This window comes from Ailuropoda melanoleuca, chromosome 7 (genome assembly GCF_002007445.2).
Source record: "Ailuropoda melanoleuca isolate Jingjing chromosome 7, ASM200744v2, whole genome shotgun sequence".
NCBI classification, from domain to species: Eukaryota; Metazoa; Chordata; class Mammalia; order Carnivora; family Ursidae; genus Ailuropoda; species Ailuropoda melanoleuca.
In genome coordinates this window covers 39,163,694-39,189,538 of record NC_048224.1, presented here as the reverse complement: position 1 = coordinate 39,189,538, position 25,845 = coordinate 39,163,694, and the positions used below count along the sequence as shown (strand labels likewise).

General features: G+C 42.4%; 1 protein-coding gene across 2 annotated transcripts; it reads right to left on the bottom strand.

Moving 5' to 3' along the window:
* Positions 1-7,185: 7,185 nt before the first annotated feature.
* ZNF483 (zinc finger protein 483) lies at positions 7,186-25,116 on the bottom strand. 2 transcript variants are annotated; one of them, XM_034664259.1, is made up of 6 exons: positions 25,099-25,116; positions 20,487-21,029; positions 18,707-18,795; positions 17,646-17,772; positions 17,172-17,267; positions 7,186-14,135 (listed from the first exon to the last, which is right to left on the bottom strand). In XM_034664259.1, exons 2-6 carry the CDS (start codon positions 20,872-20,874, stop codon positions 12,592-12,594), a joined length of 2,244 nt encoding a protein of 747 aa, XP_034520150.1. In that variant the 5' UTR covers positions 20,875-21,029; positions 25,099-25,116; the 3' UTR covers positions 7,186-12,591. The 2 variants fall into 2 exon arrangements, with proteins under 2 accessions (XP_034520150.1, XP_019652271.1); XM_019796712.2 differs by lacking the exon at positions 25,099-25,116 and adding an exon at positions 22,635-22,734.
* Positions 25,117-25,845: the final 729 nt, after the last annotated feature.

Below are 25,845 nucleotides of genomic sequence, written 5' to 3'. Positions count from 1 at the left end.
AACTCATAGAAGCAGAGTAGAAAAGTGGTTGCCAGGGGTTGGGGGTGGGGAGAAATAGGGAGAAGTTGGTAAAAGGATACAAACTCAGTTATAAGATGAATAAGTTCTGAAGACCGAATGTATTACATGATGAGTATAGTTGATAACATCATATTGTATAATTGAAATTTGCTAGGAGTAGAACTTAAATGTTCCCATCAAAAAAAGGTAAAGTGATGGATGTATGAATTTACTCAAGGGGGGGATCATTTCACAATGTATATGTATATCAAATCATCACTTTGTATGCTTTAAATATCTTACAGTTTTGTCGATTTTACCTCTACAAAGCTGAAAAGGGAGGTGAAATTTTGATATGTGAACTATATCTCAAGAAATCTGTTATAAAAAATTAAGAAACACATGTAACCCCAAACAATATTGTATGAAGACACATACTGTTTAGAGGAACTTCTATCGACAGCACAGGAAAAAAAAAAAAAAAAAAAGGCACGACTGCCTTCTTTCAAAGGGCACTGATGAAACCTACAAGGATTTGGGAGGTGGAGGCATCAGGTACTCCGGAAGTGGGGAGGAAATCGGGGGGCTAAAAAGATAGTGCTTGAAAATATGCGTAAAGAGCAGCTCAAACCCACAATGCCACTCCTACTTTGCACGGTGATTATCTATCCCTCCACGACCCCCACAGAAAACTGAAGTATCATCTTTGACCAAATGGAAACTGAGGCTTTTAACTTGGGTCCCTGGCCCTGGAAGAGGGTGGAGATGAGATGTAAGGCTGAGAACGGATTAAGCGGAAGTCTGTATAAGGGGGGCGGGGTGAAGTCCAGCTCCCATCCCGCCATGCTGCTTTCTTCCACCTAGTCCACAACAGCCAGCTGTATAGCCCCTGGCAGATTAGCTTCCTCTCTGGAAAACTGTAGATCCTTCTGGAGAAATAACACCACTCCAAGGATGACCAACAGACACTGACATTTGGGGTCCCTAAGGCAAAAACTAAGTGAACATCCCATCCTCCTTCTGTGAAGCCCACGAATTGATCTGCTGCTCCCATGTACTCAGGCTTCTAACCCAGAGACCCTGGACTTACAGGAGGAAACACTGATAACAGACTTTGGATTGCCTCCCTCAGGAAAAGAAGGTATGTACTGTGGGGGGGGGCGGATAATGAAAGGACATAGTGATTAGGAGAGGTTGTGGCCAAACCAATCCATGTGCTTACAACGAGGGGAAGACAATTTCCCAGCCCCCTTTGCAGTGAGGTGTCATGTGACTGATTTCTGGCCAACAGAAAAGAGCGGAAGCGATTTCTAAGCCACATACTCCCCGTTTCTTGGTTAGAGCATTCTTAGCACCACAGTCAGCTTTTCACAGTGCCCCTAGGCACAATTAAGTAAGAAATACCTAACTGTCCCATTTGCTAAATAGGTCCAAACAAAAATATTTGGTGCTATGCCCAATAGTGATAGCTGTGTTTCCCTAAAATTTAAAATATCCTGGGAAATCCCTATGAGTTCTCTTGTGACCTGTGATACCTTGGGACCCAGTTGGGACCCATGGTTCTTTCTTTCTTTTTTTTAAGGTTTTATTCATTTATTTGAGAGAGGGCACAACCGAGAGAGCAGCAGAGAAAGAGGGAGAAGCAGACTCCCCACTGAGTAGAGAGCCCGGTATGGGGCTCAATCCCAGGACCCCGAGATCATGACCTGAGCTGAAGGCAGCTGTTTAACCAACTGAGCCACCCAGGAGCCCCAGGACCCATGGTTCTAAGCTCCTTCCAGGTTACTGTTTAAATATATATATATAAATGTACAATGCTCCCATTCTTGCTTTCTTTGCCTCTGGGGCCTCCAGATGGCACAGCTACAAAATGTTGGAAGGCAACAAAATGCAGAAAGCCTGCCTGGGAAAGGAACTGTTGTTCAGTTAGGCCACTTTGACCTGTTGGGCTTACTGGCCAGCAATGGTTACTCCGACCCTATATTGTCCAATATGGTAGCCAAATAGAGTTGCAAGTATGAACAGTGCCACGTTCTGAGATTTAAAACACTGAAGCGCAATGTTTTCCCATTAAACACAACTTTATTGTTTTCATAGAACTACAATTCACTTTAACTGTTGCATCGCACAGGATGTTGTACTGTAATGCTTATATAGGAACGTGCATTAGTTCTAGGATTACAGGTAAACACTTCACCAATCTAGGCAGGATCGACAGATTGATTCGGTTCAGATGATTTTCTTCTATGCACTGAAATAACATCACGATGTGTTTGCTTGGATATTTTTTGTGGCTAGCACGAGTTCAAGTATACCTAGATAGACAGTATAAGCTATGGTGATACCTATGCAAATCGTAATCATCAACTGAGAGACGCACTATTTTGATTATAATCATTTTCTAGGTTAAAAAAATAATGGGAAAATATTTAACTTTTAAATGAAGGCATATTACCGAGGCAGAATTCAGTGCACTACAGAAGCGAGTACTACAACTAGTAAAGGGAAAACGGGAAGGGGGGATAGTGCGATGAATGGTGATTGCAATTTACTGCAGGCACAGCAAAATGGAAAAGCTGTCTGTAGTATACAGAAGCGTTAAATACAGTAGACGATATTTAAGACAACAGCTAATATTTGTCATTTCCAGCAACAATCTAGTGAGTTCGATAAGTATTCCTAACAGTCAAAAAAAAAAAAATCCACAAAATTAGTCACATAAAATGAGCAATATCCATCAAAAAAATTTAAACAGTTTTTAACAGGATTTTTTAGCTTGTAAACTTGGCCAGGTATACAATACTTGAATTCTTGGGNAACAGGATTTTTGAGCTTGTAAACTTGGCCAGGTATACAATACTTGAATTCTTGGGCACACACACACACACACACACACACACACACACAAGATCTTCGGTGGAAAGATGATAAAAAGAAATGATCATTTCAGTTATGGTAATTTAGTTAGAAAATTATGAGAAAGACTTAAAAAGACATTTCCAAAAGTTGAAATTTTCAATTAACCCTCTAAGCAATGTTGTTCATAGTATACAAGAAGTTTCTAATACTATGAAAGATCAGTTGATTCACAATTTTAAAAGTTGCGAAGTATTTACTTTTAGCTTTAGATGAGTCATGTAAAGTAAGACAGTGCCCGTCGAAAATTCTGGAACATTCTGTCTCAAAGAACATCCAAATTTACAAAGGAATGTCAATTCATTGCCTAAAAACTCAAACTCATGACAGGTACTTTTGACAGTTTTTCATCTGTTCAAGAATTTCAGCTAGACATAGAAAAATTAGTTTCTATCATAAGAAAGAGACTCCAGCTATATTAAGTCAAAAGACCAAAAGCAGTGGAATTTTAAAGCAAGAGAATGATGTTTCCCTCATTGCTTTGTTCCATTGTCTCATAACTGTTGAAAATACTTGTGTTGTTTTCTAAGTTAGACTCTAAGGAGTCAGGAATACAGATGTCAAAATTCTTCAATATATATTTGCAAATGCTATGAAATAATCATTGCCAGGTTATGGAATTGGTGACGATAATGGTTTTAATGATCTTGCGTTTTTATTAATGTCCTTTGGTTGCGTCGTAAAGAATTTTTACAAAGATTTCCTATATGAGGAATTCCAATTCAAGGTTTTCTTAAAATGAAAAGAATGCCTGTCACTTAATCAAGGACAAAAAGTGGCAGTATGATAATTGTCCTTGACGTAACACTGTGCATGAATAAGCTAAATTTGAAGCTCCTTAAAAAAGGAAAAACTCGTACCTACTTAGGTGAAAAAATTTATTTAAAATAATTTAGTTAAAACTGAAACATTTCATAATACAAATTAAAAATGACAATTGTATACATTTTTCTAACATTGGGTCAATATTGACATTTTAAATGTAATCAATAGCATTTTATGTATGTTAGCTGCAAAAAAAAAAAAGACAAATGTAAAGACTGGTTTGTTGATGTGGATAAATTTAGTTTTGTTTCTATTTAATGCAGTACCTTATACCAAATTTGATGTTAATAATACTGAGTTGACTTGAGAGTTAGTGAATTTACTTGAACAGTTTTCAAAATGATATGCTTCTGCTTCAAAATCAAATCAATTCTTCCAATAAAAAGATGAATAGTTTTGTCAAAGTGGATGCAAATATCGAAGTAAAGTTATTCTTTTGATACTTGATGTAGTCATTGGAACATTTTACATCTATTTAGAATAACAAGATATGTTTGGAAGAACTATGTGAATCTACTTTTCAACGCTAAGTTTTATAAATCTAAAAATGCATCAAGTAATTCAGATGAAAATTTAGTATACGGATTAAAATGTGCTGCAACGTTTATAAAATACACACTGGGTTTTGAAGACAATGCAAAAATAATATAAAGTCTCATCAATAAGTTTTACACTGGTTAAAATATGTTGAAATAATATTATGTCTCCCTCAAAATAAAATATACTGTTTACTTCATCTGCTTTGCTTTTTAAAAGTAGCTACTAGAAAATTTGAAATTACATATGTGGCTCACATTATGCTCCTCTTGGACAGTGCTGCAGTAACTTAAACACCTTCCAGTCAGCTTTTTAGAGCCCTCTTATTAAATATGGACAAAGATGGCCAGAAATTTATGGAAAGCTTCCGATGTGAAAGACAGAAAATAGGTTAAAAACCTGGAGGAAGACAGACAATGCAGGGAGCAGAATAACATGGAAAGACACTGTAGTAGCATCCTCAGAGGAAAAAAAATTCACCCATGAAACAAAAACCAATGATCAAAAGAGAACAGAGAATCTGAAAATGCATTGAGAATTATAAATGTGACAACAGCAATAAAACACTCAAAACATTTAGTAGTAGAGTTGGAGGATAAAGCCAAAAAAATTTTCCAGAAAGCAAGGAGGAAGTGATGTCAGGGAAGATGGCGGAGTAGGAAGTGCCAGGAATCCATCTTGCCACCTAGACAACAACTGTACTGGAAGAAGGTATCTAGTGATTATTCTGGAATACAGGAAGTCTATTTGAAAAAACTTAAGAGCTCCCAGGGGAAACCTTGACTGGTAAACTGCGATGATTCACGGTAGATGTTAGCTTTCAGGACAGTAAGGAGCCACCCAGTCTCTACTGGCCGGCCCACATCCGTAGTTTGCCTTGCTGGAGCCACAGGAGGCAATAAACACCTTTGCCTCTATATATCGGAGTTCTGGGTTCTGACTGTGGGTGGATCTTTTGATCATGAAGGAAGAGCACACACAGAAGCCAGCCACCATTCTTCCAACCCCCACTGGCTGAAGTAGCTTCCAGAGGAAGTAAGGGACAGCACCTGGTTTTTCTGGACATTGAAAAAAAAATTCACATATGGGAGAATTTAGAAAACCATAGCCTCTGCCCAGGGAAATACAGAGTCAGAAAATTTTAAGCATTCCGCACGGACTGATCCCCAGCACAGACACACCCTAAAACAATCAAAAAGATGACAAACTCTGAAAAGAGGGAAAGCCTGATTTCCAGAGCTACCGAACCAGAAGATTTATATGTCGAGTTTTCAACGAAAAAAATCACAAGGCATGCAAAGACACAGAAAAGTAAGGCCCATTTGAAGGAATAACACAAATCAACAGAAAACGTAGCTTGGGAAGCCCAGGGATCAGACTTGCTAAACAAAACCTTTAAAACAACCGTCTTAAAGATCTTCAAGAGTGAAAGGAAGGTTCTGATGAGGCTGGCAGATCAAGTGAGAAAATGAAGAAGATTCTTCAAAGCAGAAAAAAATAGGGACTAGGCATCCATGAATTACTACTTTAGAGCGGACTGCTCTCCTTGGTTCTGTTTTACAAAAAGACTATAAACATCTTGAACACCAACGGCAAAGCCCCCAGAAGAGCTACTGATAGATTTGGCAAAGCTTGTAGGTTACCAGAATCACTCTATAGGGAGAGACACTTGAGGACTCCAACCTGGAAGAATCTCTTTTCCTTAGAACCTGTAAGAAAGAGTCCAGCAGCAAGATCTCACCAATGCCCTCAGGGTAGAAGATATTTTGCTAGTAATTTCCAACTTCGTAAGCATGAGATTAACTCAGGAGAGAGCCCACACAAGTGCCCTGGTTTGGGGAAGAGCTTCCTTAGGTCAGACCTTTATAGACGTCCATATTTCCACATAAGGGAGAGACCCTATGAAAGTGCTGTACTTCATAAACAATGTGACAGTACATTTTCAGAACCTTAAAATGTGTCTCCCTTTTCATCGAGTAGTTCCACCTCAAAGAAACAATTCTGAGGAAAACACAAAACAAGAAACAACAAAAACAGAAGTCTCTATCAGGTAATATACACACACAGGAAGAACTTCCAGTGGTTCTCCACTGCCCTGCTAATAAAACACAAACTCCTCAAAGGGGCTGGGAAGAAAGGTCTTTATGATGCGGGGCCTCAACTGTGGCAACATGGGGTGCAACCGACTCCTACCCCCAAGTGTCAGAGTCACTTTCCCGTGTGCTCCCACCTGCGAGGTTTCCCTTCATTTTTAGCACTGCACACAGCTCATTTTAGCTGTTAGCTGCAATCCTGCTCTGACCTGCAGCCTACCCACCCCTCCAATACACGTCAGTCTTACACATCCGACTGGATTTCTACAGGGTGGAGAATGTGAACTAGTCGTCTCCTCATAAAGTGCATTGTACATACTAAGCATTAATGAATGTTTGTAGCATTTACAAAAATAGAGGCATATCTTATTGTGCTTCACAGATATTGTGCGTGTGGTTTTTTGTTTGTGTTACACAAATTGAAAGTTCGCACCAACCGTGGGTTGAGCAAGTCTACTGGCAACATTTTCCAACAGCATCTGCTCACTTTATGTGTCACGTTTGGGGAATTCTCACAATATTTCAAACTTTTCAACTATTACTGTCTCTGTTATGGTGTTCTGTGATCAGTGATCCTTGATGTTACTACTGTATTGTTTTGGGCCATCACGAACCACACCCACATAAGACGGCGAACTTAACTAATTAATGTGCATGTTCCGACTGTGCCATTGACCCATGGTCCCCAGGTCTCTCTCCCTCTCCTCAGACCTCCTGATTCCCTGAGACACAACAATACTGAAATGAGGCCAGTTAATAACCCTATAATGGCCTCTAAGGGGTTCAAGTGAAAGGAAGAGTCANCCCTATAATGGCCTCTAAGGTTTCAAGTGAAAGGAAGAGTCACACATTCCTCACTTTAAATCAAAAAACCAGAAATGATTAAGCTTAGTAAGGAAGGCATGTCGAAAGCTGACCGGCCAAAAGCTAGGCCTCTGGCGTCAGTTAGCCAAGTTGTGAACACAAAGGAAAAGCTTTTGAAAGAAATTAAACATGCTACTCCAATGAACACATGAATGATAAGAAAGCAAAACACCCTTCTTAGTGATAGGGAGAAAGTCTGAGTGGTCTGGAGAGAAGATCAAACCAGTCACAACATTCCCTTAAGCCAAAGCCTCATCCAGAGCAAGGCCCTAACTCTCCCGAATTCTGTGAAGGCTGAGAGAGGTAAGGAAGGTGCACAGAAAAATTCAAAGTGAGCAGGGGTTGGGTCATGAGAGTTAAGGAAAGAAGGCACCTTCATAACATAAGCAGTAAACAGAAATAACAGCTACATAACAGATTAACAGGTAAGAGATAAACAGCTGATGTAGCAGCTGCAGCCAGTTATCCAGAACTAGCTAATTAACAAAGGTGGTTACACCAAACGACAGATTTTCAGTGAGAACCAACCAGCCTTATAAGAAAATGCCATCTAGGACTTTCATAACCAGAGAGGTCAGTGCCTGGCTTCAAATGAAGGGAAGGCTAACTCTCTTGTTAGGCACGAATGCAGTTGGTGACTTCAAGTTGCAACCAATGCTAATTTACCATTCTAAAAATCCTAGGGCCCTTAAGAATTATGCTAGTATCTTCTCTGCCTGCGCTCTATACATGAAACAACAAAACCTGGATGACAATACATCTGTTTACAACACGGTTTTTACTGAATTCTGTAAGCCCATTATTGAGACCTACTGCTCAGAAAGAAAGAAAAAAATCCCTTTCAAAATATCACTGCTTGTAGTAATTTACCTGGTCACCCAAGGGCTCTGATGAAGACGTACAAGGTTGTGGTTTTTGTCACCGCTAACACAATATCCTCTCTGCAACCCCTGCATCAACATCAAGGATTGATTTCAACTTCCAGGTCTCATAAGGAATACGTTTCGTAAGGCTATAGCTGCCATAGTGATTCCTCTGTTGGATCTCGGAAAAGTGAACTGAAAACCTTCTGGAAGAGTCTCCGTTCTAGATGCCATTAACAACATCTGTGAAGAACTGAATACAGGGACTCTGCTATTTTACACCACTAAGAACAGTCAAAATGGTGGAAATAACCCAAATGTCCGCTGATGGAAGAAGGAACAAAATGTGGTATATACATACGATGGAATATTATTCAGTCTTGGAAAGAAATGAGATTCTGACACCTGCTACAACATGAAGCTTAAAAAAAAACATTTTGCTAAGTGAAAAAAGCCAGACACAAAAGAACAAATATTCAATGATACCATTTATAGGAGGTACCTAGAATATTCAAATTCAGAGAGACAGAAAGCAGAATAGTGGTCGCCAGGGGCTGAGGGCAGGACAGAATAGTTCTGGAGATAGACAGTGGTGATGATTACACAACAACATGAATGTACTTAATGCCACTGAGTTGTACTCCCAAAAAGGGTTAAAATGGCCCATTTTATGTTATGTGTATTTTGACACATTAAAAACTAACTCAAAAATAAGTATATAAAAGGAGATTCACTGGCAGGAGCAGCTTTATCTTGTCCTGTGACCTAAAAGAAGTTTCTTCAGGGGAAGGTCATTAAGAAGAAACATTTTGAAAAGCAAGGTCTTCACTTTAAAGTAGAATGTGTTAAAGGGCTGATTTTAATGCCTGTCAACGTACATCAACAGCATAAAGTCACACACTGGTTAATAAGAACAATTCTATAAGGAATCAAAAGAAGTTTAAAATCTCTTGATGATCTGATAGGACATAAAAAATGAATTTAAGTACTTAGATGACAGCCCGCATTGAATATCCTTTAGGCAATTATACAGAAGGAGTTATTGAAAACAAGCTTTTGATAAATGTCGTGATGCAGGGTTTGAGGTTGCTCTCTGTGGCTAGTATTTAGAGAGTTCAAACTGGAGAAAGGACTTTTATGTAGAATAAAAAATATGACAACTCAATAAACTCCATTCTTTAAATGGAAAAAACACTTGAATAAACATTTTGCTTAAGATATATGAATAGCTACAGGGCACATGGAAAGATTCTCACCATCATCAGCCATCAGGGAAATGCAAATTAAAATCACAAAGAGATACCATTTCAGCCCTTAGGACAGTGATAATGAAACAGACAGACAAGGGTTGGTGAGGATGTAGGGAAACCTGACTGACTCAGGGCTTCAGTTCCGTTCCCATTTAGAAATTATGATTGAGGGGGCGCCTGGGTGGCACAACGGTTAAGCGTCTGCCTTCAGCTCAGGGCATGATCCCGGCGTTGTGGGATCGAGCCCCACATCAGGCTCCTCCGCTATGAGCCTGCTTCTTCCTCTCCCACTCCCCCTGCTTGTGTTCCCTCTCTCGCTGGCTGTCTCTATCTCTGTCAAATAAATAAATAAAATCTTAAAAAAAAAAAAAGAAATTATGACTGAGACTTTGCCAATGAAATTCTTAAAGAGATAATCCACTAGTATCTGCACACTCTATTCCTCTGAGGTCTAATTTCACAAAGAAAACTTAACTGAAAAGTCACTCTGTATGATTTTTTTATGCTTTTCCTGAATTTCACTTACTCTCAACGGAGTCTTGGATGTTAAGATATATATTCCCCAAACTGTAGGGGATCATACAGGGCTGCTCAACAATTTGGCAATTTCCTAAAAAGTTAAACAAAAATTTACCCTACGAGCCAGCCACTCAGGCATCTAAGAACAATGAAAACGTGTCTACAGAACGACTTACACATAAATATTCAAAGCAGCATTATTCTGAAGAGCCATAAACTGTAAACAACCCAAACGTCCTTGAGCCGGTGAATGGACAAAATATGGTATACCCATAAAACAGGGTATCATTTAACAATAAAGGCCTGATGTGCTACAACATGAACTTAGCAAATACGTCAATGAAATACACAAGAGCACATATGATCCCACTTGTATAAAATGTCTAGAAAAGGCAACTCTCCAAAGACAGGAGTGTAAACTGATGAGTGGTTGCCTGAGACTAGGTGTGGGAAGGGGGTTAGCTGTAAACGAGCACGAGGGATCTTACTGAGGTTACAAAATGTTCTAAAAATGGATTATGGTGATTTGGTACAACTCAGTCAATCTGCCAAAACTCACTGAATTGTACACTTGAAATGACTTTTATATGTACTTTGTACCCCAAAAACTTGTTTTTAAAAGCCCCTCTATGTTCCAGATACCCGGCCGGTACTGGTAGAACACCTCCCTCATGTATGTTGGAGGCTGTACCAGTAAACATCCTGAAGAAGCCTCTTCTCAAGAATCTTATATATTTCTCTATAAATTGTCTCTTTCTCAAGAAAACAAATCAGGGTTTATATATGTTTGCAAAAAACTTAAGACCAGGTGAATGATTCCTGTAAGCCATATTCCTCTCATGGCTAGAATGTCTCTGGTTGGTCCATTTAGCAATAACTATGCAGATCCGTTTACCATACAGCAATACCCAAACTACAAACTTTTTTGGGGGGTGAGGGTGGGGGGGAGTTGGGGTATAAGGAAGAAACCAGAAGCATTATTCAGAGGTAGCACTGCAAACCTACACCCCTTAAATCACAGCAAATATTGCTGAGTCTCCCATCAGCACTAAGGATCTCTTCACTTTCATAAGCCAAAAGTTTTCTGTTTTCGTTCTCACTTATAGGAGCTACCTCAAATTTCAACTTTACAAACTTTCTGGTACCCTCGTTGAACCTGTAGGGTGCCTCCAGAACCCCAGGACTTGAGACCTAAACCTGACCCTGGGTTTTTAGTTCCTTTTTCAGTCAGAAATGATTATTCACGCTCCACCAATGAGATGCATCGTAAGAAATGACCCACTAATATCTGTTCACTCTTGTTTTCAGGTCTAATTTCTCAGCAAAACACTTAAAGGAGAAGTTATTTTGTGGGATTTCTACATTCTTTTCCTGAATTTTACTCTCAGTGGAGCAGTCTCTTTAGACTTTAGAATATATATTCTCCAGATGGTAGGGGACCTTAGTATCAAGTTCCTATAGTGGGGCAAGTCAGGTCCTATAAATCAGAGAACTTGGCCAGTAGACGAGTAGATTCCCCACGTAAAGGCAGCAGCTGCTACCCCAAACCAGTTGACGACCCCACAGAAATACGGGCCAGGGTTGTCAGCCCTTATAATTTTTCAAGGCAAGATTTTTTTTTTTTGGTATGAAATCTCCTATTTTTTAAATGGTGACAACTAGTCTGTCTCTCTCTCTCTCTCTCACACACACACACACCCCTTACTATGCAGACCAACCAAAACGTATCAAACGGCCCAATCATAGCTTGTGACCTTTGTCCTACACGTTTGCACTCCGATCACAGGGGACTGTACTTAGGATAAGCAAACTTTTAAAAAAATAGAATTCTATTTTGCAAAAGATAATCCATCCCGAATAGCTCTGTTTTCAGCACCCGTTTCCTTCCGCACCGCGCCCCTCTTCCCCAGCCCCCAACTCATTTTCCTAGGACTGGCACTCTCATGGCCGAGATGGCTCCAGTGTATGCCCTCCAGATTCCTAATACCCTCAGTCAAAGCCCAGAGGGAAAAACAGGACGGGGTACTTTGTCCAGTTAAAACATTCCCTGAAGACACACCCATGTGAGCTCCGCCGACTCAGACCTGTTGATACTCTAGGGTTCCCGGCACCAGGCATTCAAAAAGTATACCACAATCTCAGTTCAGGATCCCAAATGAGCACTTTCTACTAGAGAAACTTGAAAATTCCATCGAACCAAAAGCGGTTAGCTTATTCCCACAGCTTCAGAGAGGATCGGAGGTAAACTTAGAAATCCTAAGTCCCACCCCCTTCATGCTGCCATAAAGAAAACTCAAATTTAGAAAGGTCAAATGATGTGCCCAAGCTCATGGGCTCGTTGGCAAACTGGGACAGAACCCAGAACCTAGGTTATGACTCGAGACCAGTTCTTGCTAGAAGCTAGAAGAGGGAAATCTCTTGAAGAAAAAAAAAGGTTCGTCAGTGGGTCCCGTGCACCTCCTCTTGCTTTTTAAATCTGCATTTGGCCTTTCAGAACCATTGTGCATCTCATCCTCCTTCCTTCACTTCCCACGGGACTTTACCAAGCCTACTTATGATCTACCAAAGAACAGTGGTGAGTGGCAAAATACGTTTTCCCAGCTGCCAACCCATTAAAGTTGTAGCTCCGGATCCATGCTGTGGTAGTGTACACCCTGGGGTTTTCCATAAGGGACAATTTGATGAGATTCCACCCCCCCCAACCACCTTACTGTATTTCAAGAATTACTCTCCAGAGTGAAATCCCCGATGTCTGATGAGGCCTGAGTTACTCTTAAATGTCTTTTCACATTCATTACATTCGTACTCTCTCCTGCCAGTATGGATTTTTAGGTGCTCGACGAGGATGGAGCTCCGGCTGAAGGTTGCTCCGCAGTAATTACATTCATAGGGCTTCTCTCCGGTATGAATTCGATGGTGCTCATTAAGAGATGAACTCTGACTGAAAGACTTCCCACATTCTTTACATTTATACGGTTTTACGCCAGTATGAATTCTCTGATGGCGGCTGAGGAGTGAATGGGTAGGGAAGGCCTTCTCACACTGGTTACACTTGTAGGGCTTTTCTCCTGAATGAAGTCTCTGATGGTAAATGACAGACGTAAAATGGCTGAAAGTCATCCCGCAGTCGTTACACAAATAGGGTTTTTCTCCAGTGTGGATCCTCTGATGTCGAGTGAGGCAAGAATTCTGTCTAAAGGCTTTTCCACATTCACCGCATTTATAGGGTTTCTCTCCAGTATGAATCCTCTGATGTTTGGAAAGGGACGAGCTGTGACTAAAGGATTTTCCGCAGTTGTTACACGTGTAGGGTTTTTCGCCAGTGTGAATTCGCTGATGTTGAATAAGAGAGGAACTGTCACTGAAGGGTCTCCCACATTCTTTACATTTATAGGGTTTTTCTCCAGTATGAACTCTCTGGTGTTTGATGAGGTGGGCACTCAGGGTGAAAGCTTTTCCACAGTCATCACATTTGTAGGGTTTTTCTCCGCTATGAGTTCTGTGATGTGGCGTGAGGGATGAACTATCACTGAAAGCTTTTCCACATTCATTGCACATGTAGGGTTTCTCCCCTGTGTGAATTCTCCTATGTTTGGTCAGTGAGGCACTATAACCGAAGGCTTTTCCGCATTTGCTACATTTATGGGTCTTCTCTCCCATCTCAGCTCCCTCATCTTTATCTGAGGTTGCATCTTGATTTAAATTTTTCCAACATTTTTCACAGGTAGAGGAGTTTTTTCTCTTAAGGGATGAGCTCCGCGTAAAGGCTATCCCACAATTACTGCACTTTTGGGTCTTCCCCCCCAAGTGCATTTTCTGATGTTTCTGGTGTTCAGTTAGGGAGGAAGAGTGACCTAAGACTTTCCTGCCTTCATTACATTTCCGTGGCTTCTCTCCAGTGTGTTCTTTGCGGTTCAGAATAAGGTCTGAATGAAAACTGAAGGGTTTCTTGCATTCATTATACCTCCGAGATTTCTTCCTTAAGTAGACTCTCAGATGTTTAATTATATCTGAGGTTTGCTTGAAACTACTTCCAAAGGGGCTCTTTTCTGGGTCAAATTCCTCACCCTTACTGCCTCTCCCATGAGTTTTCTTTTGTGTGCCTGCGACTTGCGAATATTCCTTACTGCTACGTTTCCGGGACTCTCCCATCAAGCCATAATTACCACCCATTAGGCATCTTTCTATTATTTTATCTAAAGTAGATTCTTCCAGAAGAACATCTTGATTTCGAGAGGATTCCTTCAATTCACCTCTAGGTTCACACTCTAAAAGAAATAACAAATAGAATGTGTCCTGTTTGCAATAAAGGAAGCTGTCCTATTTGGGATTGAGACAGGAAGAGAGGAAGGAATGACTATAAACGATATGAATATGTCTTGGACAATTTTCAGAATCTTAGGAAACAGAGAAGGAAAAAATATAGAGAAACTAGGTAAATATAGGGGTTAAGAAAAATATTGGGGAAAATGAAAAGTTTGTGCTTTATAGTCAGAATAAAGATGCAAGTTCTCACCCTCATTTCAAATTTCTGTAAGAGGTTCAAACTCTCTCTCAATCCAGTCTATTCTCTTTCCAAATAATGACAGTGCAAACGTTTATTGAATGCTTAGTAAACGCCAGGCCCCATATCAAGCACTATACTTGTATCTCCCTTAATTTTCACAATAGCCCTATAAGGCTGGTCTTGATATCATCCCTGTTTTGTGGGTGTGGCAACTAGGCACAGAGGGTGTTAGGAGCATGCCCAAAGTCACATGTGTTCTAAGTGACAGAACCAGATTTTTCATCTATTCTGACACCAAAGCCCATACTTTTGATCCCTATACCACACTGCTTCTCAAAGCAGCCAAGTAGCACTAAGTTTATAGAAAATGTCATAGACATGCAGTATTCCCTATGTTAGGCTTTCAAAGGTTATCACAGTCAACCTTATGGATTCACTCTAATCAGGCATCCATTCGCTGTCCCTATCACACTACTGCGTTTTCAATCCTATTCCTTCCGTCTTTGTCCTCCCTCAAATGCAACCTCATAGCACCTTCCTGAACACAAACACCCAGAGCCTCGGGTTCAAGTCCCACAATCCTCACAGCTTTCTCCAATACCATACTCTATACTCTTCTTGGAACTTTGAACTCACTTATTAACCACATCATTCATCTTGACTCTTAATCATGAGATCACACCATCACCTTCATAAAACTATTTTTTAAAGAGTTAACTATAAAAAACAAAATTCTATTCCCCAGAAGTTAACCATTATTAAAAAGTCTGTGCATTTTAAAAAAGAATTATTTATTTATTTTAGAGAGAGTGAGCAGGGGGGAGAGGTAGAGGGACAGGGTGACAGAAGCTCAAGCAGACTTCCCGCTGAACGTGGAGCCCGATGTGAGGCTCGATCTCAGGACCCTGAGATCATGACCTGAGTCAAAACCAAAGAGTTGGAGGCTTAACCAACTATGCCACTTGGGCGCCTCAGTACTGTTGCTTTAAATGTATATTTCATTGTTGACTGGTGAGTTGGAACATTTTTTTCAAGTTTACAGCAATTTAAAGTTTAGTTTTGTCAGTTACTTTTAATTTTGTCGGCTATCTGCTCAAGTTCTTCGCCCATCTTTCTAACAGGCTCAGTGTTCCTTATTGATTTGATAAAGTATTTTATAAATTATAGCTACCAACTCTGCTTTGTCTATCAAGAAAGTTTTTTCTCCAGTCTGTTGTAAATAACTTTTTAAACAAGTTGTACATTTACATAGCGCTTATGCGGGAGAGGGGTGCGTATTTATACCATTTGTATTAAACATAATATCCTTTCCTTGGGCACCTACACTGAAAATAGCCAATAGGCTGGCTTTGGTTAAGATGGAATAGAGCTAAGTGAAATTATAGGGTTTTTTCCTTAAAAAAAAAAAACAACAACAAGGTACTGATATATAAACAATAACTTATTTTTTAAATGTAAAGTTAATACATTTACTGCTAAAATTTTTCTTGAAATTTACTGCTAAATTTTATTTTATTTTATTTTTAAGATTTTATTTATTTATTTGACAGAGATAGAGACAGCCAGCGAGAGAGGGAACACAAGCAGGGGGAGTGGGAGAGGAAGAAGCAGGCTCATAGTGGAAGAGCCTGATGTGGGGCTCGATCCCACAACGCCGGGATCATGCCCTGAGCCGAAGGCAGATGCCCAACCGCTGTGCCACCCAGGCGCCCCTACTGCTAAATTTTAAAATAGAAGGAGGACAAAGAAAAAACGTAATCCCTCGAAGATGACCAGGGTTAATGTGAATGTTCTCCAGACATTAAAAAATCTATCTATATCTATACACATATATGTACGTTTTTTTCCTTTTAACAAAAATGAGATTATACTTTCCATGCTGTCTGCTGAATGAATTCCTCCTTTTCCTTCAAAATTCAACTTCAACGTTAATTAAGCCATTGTTCCTGCATTTCGCACTGCTCCTTATACGGCTGTTAGTACAGCATACATCCCATTACTAACACTGTGTGCTTTGATATCTGTATTATGGCATTCCCAGAAATGCACTGCTCAGATCTCCAGCTCTGCAGTGCTTACTTAACAGCCCCTGCGGCTGCTCTCTGATTCCACCACGGCATTCCCACCAAGGCCACTTTCCCACAGCTGCTCCCAGGCAATGGCAAGTACAGCAGGTACACCGGGGCAGCCCAGAGACACAGTACTCCTGATAGGCGACTCCAGCTGGAGAACTCTTCTTTGGCCTTGCCAAAACTTTCCTAAATGGCACATCATGCGCCTGGGTGGCTCGGTTGGCTAAGTACCTGCCTTCAGCTCAGCTCATGATCCCAGGGTCCTGGGATGGAGCCCCACATTGGGCTCCCTGCTCAGCAGGGAGTCTGCTTCTCCCTCTGCCCCTCCCCCCCAACTCATGCTCTCTTGCCCCTCTCTCGCTCCCAAATATTTAAAAAACAAAACACTGCACATCAGTCTAAGACACTTCCTATCCAGCCTTCCTTCCTTCCCTCTCTCATTCACAGGTGTCACACCCACCTTATGCTCTGACAGGTGTCCCCATTTTCCCTCACTGCAATTCTCCCCACTAAGTCCCTGGCATAGCTAATCATGTCTTGGCATCTACCTCTCAGGGGACCTACACGAATGGTCTCTCCACTCAAATGAATATTCCAGGAAAGCAAGGGGTCTATTCTAGTCAACCTTTCTATTTTAGCATCTAGCCCACCCAACATTTCAAAAGCTCTTCACAAATGACTTGGTTAAGCAACTGTTTTAATTTCTTTGCTTTGCACCAACTCACCTGGTCTGGAGCCTTTTGCGATTTCTTTTTCCAGCAGCCATGGCAGTTCAACCCACTTAAACTGGGAAATCAAATCTAATTTGGAAACTGGAAAGCCTGCTCATAGAGAAAAGAATTAAAAAAATGACTGTTTCTGCACAGGATGAAGATGTTCCAACATTCACACACAGCCTCTGGTTCTCCAGGAAAGAGAAGATGCTGTCAAATACAGACATTAATCCTGGAATATGAGGAACTGGGGAAGGTATGTCTTTGAAGACAGCATAGGGATACTCAACATTTCCAGTTCAATGAAGCAGAAACTCTTTTTTGGAGAAAACATTGCAGAAAAGTACATTTTCAGAACCCATTTTTAGAATTAGTCGTTATCACCCCTGCATGCCCAGCCAATATAGTTAATAGCACTTATCTTTCAATAATAGGGGATAAAAAGGTACACAGCTTATATGTTAGATCATAAAGAGGTATCTTTACCCAGAAACTCTAGGTTCCTAAAGTTCTCCAGTAGCACTTCCTTATAGAGCTCCTTCTGAAAAGGCTCCAGCCTCCTCCACTCTCCTCTGGAAAAGCTCACAATCACATCCTTGAATGTCAGGGATTCCTAACAAACACATAAAATACAGTCTTTTTGCACTGGGTTACCATTCACAGGTTCTAGGGATCAGGAAGTGGACATATTTTGGGGAGCCATTATCAGTCTACGATAGCAGTATTAATTACAACTGTGAATAAGAATTTTTTTCCCAGGGTGTCTGGGTGGCTCAGTTAAGCGTCTGCCTTTGGCTCATGTCACGATCCCAGGATCCTGGGATTGAGCCCTGGATCCGGGTTCCCTGATCAGTGAAGAGCCTTCTTCTCCCTCCCCTCTGCTGATCCCCACTGCTCATGCGTGCGTGCGTGCACGTGTGTTCTCTCTCTCAAATAAGTAAAATCTTTTAAAAAATTTTTTTCTAAGTGATTTTTAACTAACTGATTACAAATTATTCTAATTGATTTGTTACTAGCTCCTTTTCTCAATTATGAGTTTTAGTACTTGTTCAGTTGATTCTCAGAGGTTTTCCAAATAGACCATGTTATCTGCAAATAACACATTTGTCTCTTTCATACCAATACTTACCTCATTCCCTTCTTATCTTACTGCATTGGCTAGAATATTCAAAAACTACTCATTAACAGCAGCGTGATTAGACATCCTTATCTTTTTACAGGCATTGTGAGAGACGCTTTTTATTTTCCAACACCGTTCAGCTGGAGATTTTTTTAAATTGTTTTAAGGAAATATAATTCTATTTCCACTTGAATAACTTTAGCAAGAATAACTGTAGAATTTTAGTAAACTTTTTGTTGTTGTTTTTCTTAGAGTCAGACCTGTGACAAATTCTGGTAACTGAAATAAAACAGCATCTGAAGAATAAGTTCGAAGAATGTGAAGAATGTGAAGGAAACTGTCTTCATCATTCTAGTGTCTTTATATCACTCCGTAGGAGTTCGGCAAGTATTCACTTAAGAATGAAAACCAGTGAAAGGAAGCTTACCCAGGACTCAGTACTTGGAAGGACAGAAACCACTTTATTTTCTTCAGGGTTCTCCTCTTGGGAAGTAACAGACTCTTGAGAGACTGGATCTAGGAACGGGGGGTGGGAAAGAACACTCTAGTTTTTCAAATGCATTCCTCAGGCTAGAAATTCTTATACATGTTTCTTTGGAGAACAAGGTCAGAAGAAACAAAGATTTTCCCACTCTTTTTAAAGAGATAAAAGCCACATACCCTCTCTTTTTAAAATCCAAGCTTTTCCCCTACTCCATAAAATAGCCTTTCAATTCCTAAGCTCACAATAATCGATTTCATTCAATCCACACACCTACAGTTTTAATGTGTTTAATTTGCATAAGTTATTTTTAAAATATTCATAGGCTGTATTAATATAAAACAGCATATTTGTTTTATGTATTAATTTGTTTTCTTCATAGTCCTAGCACAGTGCCTCGCAGAGAGTCACTTCTCGAATGAAAGCATCAGGCTGGTCTCAGGAACACACACCTCTTCTGCGGTCACCAGCAGATGGCTAACGAGGGAAATCAGGAATCTGAACATATCAACTAAAGAGATTATATACCTTGAGATGTCAACAGCTCTTCTTCTGATAAGGGTTAAGTATTTTTTAAATCACGCTTTACTTTCTTATGAAAAGAATCTTAGGCAGCTTATTGATTAGATAATCAAGAGGAATTAAGAATCAGAATTATGTAGAAGCGACTCTTTTAAGGAAACTGTTCTTACAGAATGCTAAAGCAATTAATTCACGAACTTTTTTATTGCAAGAGGCTTCCGCACAGAGGCCCTAATTTTGGAGAAGCACTGTGTTGCCATGACCAACAAGTCAGAGAAGTCAGGAAACCCCAATGTCGAACATACCAATGAGCTGTGTCACCACAACCTAACTCTGTGGAGGTAAATGCCATTTTCCTACCGTGGAACTCTTGGTAAATGTAAACTGTCCTATGAATGTACTGAGAGCCTTACGGTAGCTCGTCTGCTCCACATATTCCCAACACTTGTAGCATATTAGAGGGATTTTATAAAAGCTGAACCACATGCCCTCAAAGGGCTAGCCACCCTAGAAGTCTTTTTATCAATATTTTATGAAGATATGTTATAATTCAATTTATGTTTTAAGCATGTGTATATGTATAATAATGTAATTATAAAACTGTAGGTCAGCTGTTCCTCCCCCGATGCTGTGGAAATTGTACTATCCAACAGCTTAGCTGCTTGCCACCTACGGCCATTTAAATTTAAGATTCATTTCCTTATTTGCCCTTGTCACATTTCAGAGGCTTAACCTGCAGTGCCAAACAGCACAGAATGCATTTCCATCATCACAGATACCGGGCACCCCAACTAGAAACTTGCTCCCACACACAGTGGAGGCAGAAGTTAAGGCCTGGGGCCGGATGATATGCTTGTGACTCCACACATTTTCAGGTAATTTCCCGTGTTCTAAGATTCTCTTTTACTCAAGGCTGAAAGGAAAGAAATTAGTATTATACCTTATCAAGTTTAACCCTCGTAAAAGACTAAGCAGATGGGAATCCCTTTCCACAGATTAAAAAAATAAAATAAAATAAAAAAGAAGGTTCTGAGAGGTTGCATAGCTTGCCCTCGATTACAACTTAAAGTCAGGGCTGACCCAAAGCCAGTTCCAACCCCAAACTTAGACTCCTTTTTAGCAATCGGTTGCTTTCTTTGGGGGAGTTTACTTTCACATCTTGAGGAGACTGCTCCCTCTTTCTCCCGCCATCTATAAATCTCACCTTCCTTTTCTTCAAGCATGGGGGTCAAATCCTCTATTAGGGTCACCACTTCCTCACTACTCTCAGGATGCTGTGACTTTACCCAAATCCTGATCTCCCCGGGCAGAATGGTCAGGAATTGCTCAAACACCAAAAGCTCCAGTATCTGCTCTTTCGTGTGGATGTCTGGTCTCAGCCACCGAATGCAGAGATCCCAGAGCTGATTCAGGGCTTTTCTGGGTCCAGCTGCTTCTGAGTAACAAAACCACCTGAATCTCTGTCTGAAAGTCTCTGGGTCAGTACTGTCTCCTCTCAGGATGGCTTCTTGATCCCCAGGAGTATCCATGCTTAGGACCTTGCTTGGTTCACTTGAGGCCAGAGTGTGAGGGTCTGGGGAGATGGCTGTCATCTTCTTCAAGGATACCACAGCCTGCAATGTGTATCAGCAGCAGGAACCCAATTCCCTTTAGACTCTAGTTGAATTATCAGTACAGTCCACCAACAGGCACTATAGACAGTGAAATATCAAGGGTTCCAAGCATTCAGCTTATGGTCTTGCAGCAACTGTCAAGAAATAGAAGATATTAAGTAAAACAAATTATTACTCCTAAGAACATAGTTCTTGGATTGGTTCAGATATATGTAGACATGCATATATCTAGAAGCCTAGAACAGCCCTGCCCAGCTGCTACATTAAGGTCTAGGTGAGAAGCGGAGGAGTTATTTAACAGTAATTAAAGATACCCTCCAAGAAAACAATTTCTTCAAACTAAAGACTCCTCATAAGTAAAACACATAAGAAAAGGCTCACGGCTACAAGAGAATCCAGGCACAAAGTTACTTATCAGCTCCTGAACCACTGCAGTGAAGGGCCACCCACTTCCCACCAGGTGCTCAACTTACCAGCCAGATTTCCTATTTGCCTCTCAAATTTCTCATAATCAATAACCAAGTTCTGGCGGTTTTATTTCCTAAGAACCTCTCCATTCTATCCTACTTAAGCTACCCATGTACAGGTTTCAATTCGGTCTCACACTGCAGCCTAAGGATGCCTTCTAATATGCACACCTGGGTCCTATCACCCCCCCATCTGTCCCAAGGTAAAATTCAAATGCAGAGGCCATGCATGATGAGCTAGAGACCCTGCCCTAAAGACCTCACCTCTTGAGCTCTAGCTGCCCCTGATGGGGGCTGCAGCCAGAAAGAAGAATGTCCCCATTTCCACACACCCTTTCTCCCCTTCCATCCTTTGCACTGGGCCCTTCCCTTTCCTTGAAAGCTGCCTTCTTTCCCTCTCCTACCAAACTTTTACTCATCCGTTAAAACTTGACTCCTTTCAACTGTCACCTCTTGTACAAAGCTTTCTCTGATCCTCAGGTGCTCTTTTGCACAGAACCTATCCTGTGCTACCTGCGTTCTTTCATGCTGCAAATAACTGAACATCAGGACACTATGGAGACACGCGTGGACAGATCTGGCAGGGTCCCCACCCTCAGACAACACCCAGGAAATGACAATACAGCCTGAGTGAGATGCGCTACGATGCGGCAGGTGAAAGCACTCTCTCCTCCTGTTGCAACTATAACACCAATAATTTCCCACCTCCGAGCACAGAGCCTGGCTCACACGTATGCATGACGTCACTTATTCCTCCGCCAAATATTAGGCGCCTACGGAGTACCGGCGCCGCGCTGAGCACCTGGGGCTGTGCGGTGACTAGACACTTGTCTCGGTCTCCAGAGAGCCTACAACAGAGGCTCCGCGAAAATGTGACGCAGGCAGAGAGAAGTTCTCAAAGGGAGGGGAGCGCTGAAGACATGTTGGTTATCACGACTGGAGGAGGAGGCTACTGGTACCTACCTGGCGGGTACGGCGGATGCTGTTAAACATCCTGCAGTCACCGCATAGCTCCCTTCCCCTGCGCGCACACCTCAAGGAATTTTCCCGCCCAAAATGTCCGCGTCCCCAAGCTGCGGGACCGTAAGCGCAGGGAAGGGATGGAGGAAAGCTCCATCATTCAGGACAGTGCCCACCTACCCCCCGCGAAGCTGAGGCATCGGGAGTGCACGGTGAGGTCGCTCGGCTCCCCGCCCACCCCGCCCCGGCTGCATCCTTGGGGCCGGAGAGCTGGCCGCGGCCCCCAAATCAGGGGCCCGGGACAACCGCTACCTGCATCAGCATCCGCAGTCAGGACCATCGCCACCGCAATGAGCTTCTAGAAACTGGTCCTGCAGGAGCTGCGCGCGCAAGCCGGCGAGGAGCCACTGCGCCTGCGTAAAGGCGCAGAACTACGATTCCCGGAATGCGTTTGTCCCGCTCGGCGAAAGTCCTGTGTTTTCCATAGGCTCCCACCTGGCCTGTTGCGCATGGTCATTGGGAAACGGCTGGTGGGCTCGGCCAGAGAATTATTGCTGCGCCAGAGGCCTAAAGGCCTGGAACCGTCTCAGGTTTTTAGGTTTTTGATGCTCGGTCTCCTTGGTCACCTCAAACCATCCCTCCTCCTTCTTCTCCCTACCCTTCCCTGAAATCCAGGCTGGAAAAACCAACTGCAGAAGCATATTAGTGATGCATTCAATGCAACCCATAATTAATGCCGCAAGTTGCATTTGAACAAATAGTAATTTTATTAATTTCACACCTGCCACCATGCTCCAGGACACCATCATGCCTCCCCTGGGTTACTGCAATAGCCTGTTGAATGCACTTTTTTAATCTTGTCCGTTCTTTACACTGCAGCGAAGGGATGGTTAAAAACGTGAAACAGATGATGTCCCTCTGCTTAACACCCTAAAAAGGCTTCCCATTCCACTCGGAGTAAAAACCCAAATTTTAACAGCGGCTTACAAAGCTCAATAGAAACTGATCACCCATAACCTTGAACTCTTCCTAGAGTTCCCTGTGCCAGTCACAAGGGTCTCCTTGCTCTCCCTCTCCTTCCAACCTGCCTGGCATTTCTGGCTGCACGCTCCTCCAGTAGGTAGCCCTATGGCTCACTCTTCCACCCTTTAATAGCTTCTCGCTGAAGCTCTCCCACCACACTGCTTAAATTGGAACCCCAACCCTCCCCACTCCTGTTTCCCCTACTAACATACAATTTTATTTGTTTACTACGTATTGGCAGTCTTTTTTTTTTTTTTTTTTTTGGTCTGTCTTTTTCACTAGAATACCAATTCCAGAGTAAGGATTTTTATCTGGTCTGTTCCATGAGACACAATCTCCAGTCCGTGCTGCATAGTAGGGCTCAGTAGATTTGTTGACTTTATGAATGGCCGCTGGCCCAGATTCCTGGGGGCATAGCAAAAAGGGCTGAGGGACTCCGGAAGGATTGTTTGGAGGGTTCTAATAATGAGAAGACTTTTGGAGGGGTGGAGTCGGGAGAGAAAAACATTCTAGACCGAAAGACCAGGGTGAGTCAAGGCACTGAGACTTTAAAAAGATAGAGCAAACTCAACTAAATGAACCGCTAGGTTCATCTCACAGGCAGCAATGCAAGCTGAAGAAACTCCCACAGTCAAGAAGAAGCTATCCCAGTCCCAGGTCTGAGTACATATTCTTATCCTATACCCACCTCTCCTTGTCAGGCTGAAAATGGGACATCAAGGAGAAACTGGAGAAAGCAGAGGGATATGAAATAAAATTGGCTCTTAAGTTTCACTGGGCAAGTCAGAGAAACTTTACTTAGTGGTTCTCAAACTNTTCTCCCCTTCCATCCTTTGCACTGGGCCCTTCCCTTTCCTTGAAAGCTGCCTTCTTTCCCTCTCCTACCAAACTTTTACTCATCCGTTAAAACTTGACTCCTTTCAACTGTCACCTCTTGTACAAAGCTTTCTCTGATCCTCAGGTGCTCTTTTGCACAGAACCTATCCTGTGCTACCTGCGTTCTTTCATGCTGCAAATAACTGAACATCAGGACACTATGGAGACACGCGTGGACAGATCTGGCAGGGTCCCCACCCTCAGACAACACCCAGGAAATGACAATACAGCCTGAGTGAGATGCGCTACGATGCGGCAGGTGAAAGCACTCTCTCCTCCTGTTGCAACTATAACACCAGTAATTTCCCACCTCCGAGCACAGAGCCTGGCTCACACGTATGCATGACGTCACTTATTCCTCCGCCAAATATTAGGCGCCTACGGAGTACCGGCGCCGCGCTGAGCACCTGGGGCTGTGCGGTGACTAGACACTTGTCTCGGTCTCCAGAGAGCCTACAACAGAGGCTCCGCGAAAATGTGACGCAGGCAGAGAGAAGTTCTCAAAGGGAGGGGAGCGCTGAAGACATGTTGGTTATCACGACTGGAGGAGGAGGCTACTGGTACCTACCTGGCGGGTACGGCGGATGCTGTTAAACATCCTGCAGTCACCGCATAGCTCCCTTCCCCTGCGCGCACACCTCAAGGAATTTTCCCGCCCAAAATGTCCGCGTCCCCAAGCTGCGGGACCGTAAGCGCAGGGAAGGGATGGAGGAAAGCTCCATCATTCAGGACAGTGCCCACCTACCCCCCGCGAAGCTGAGGCATCGGGAGTGCACGGTGAGGTCGCTCGGCTCCCCGCCCACCCCGCCCCGGCTGCATCCTTGGGGCCGGAGAGCTGGCCGCGGCCCCCAAATCAGGGGCCCGGGACAACCGCTACCTGCATCAGCATCCGCAGTCAGGACCATCGCCACCGCAATGAGCTTCTAGAAACTGGTCCTGCAGGAGCTGCGCGCGCAAGCCGGCGAGGAGCCACTGCGCCTGCGTAAAGGCGCAGAACTACGATTCCCGGAATGCGTTTGTCCCGCTCGGCGAAAGTCCTGTGTTTTCCATAGGCTCCCACCTGGCCTGTTGCGCATGGTCATTGGGAAACGGCTGGTGGGCTCGGCCAGAGAATTATTGCTGCGCCAGAGGCCTAAAGCCTGAACCGTCTCNGCCTGGAACCGTCTCAGGTTTTTAGGTTTTTGATGCTCGGTCTCCTTGGTCACCTCAAACCATCCCTCCTCCTTCTTCTCCCTACCCTTCCCTGAAATCCAGGCTGGAAAAACCAACTGCAGAAGCATATTAGTGATGCATTCAATGCAACCCATAATTAATGCCGCAAGTTGCATTTGAACAAATAGTAATTTTATTAATTTCACACCTGCCACCATGCTCCAGGACACCATCATGCCTCCCCTGGGTTACTGCAATAGCCTGTTGAATGCACTTTTTTAATCTTGTCCGTTCTTTACACTGCAGCGAAGGGATGGTTAAAAACGTGAAACAGATGATGTCCCTCTGCTTAACACCCTAAAAAGGCTTCCCATTCCACTCGGAGTAAAAACCCAAATTTTAACAGCGGCTTACAAAGCTCAATAGAAACCGATCACCCATAACCTTGAACTCTTCCTAGAGTTCCCTGTGC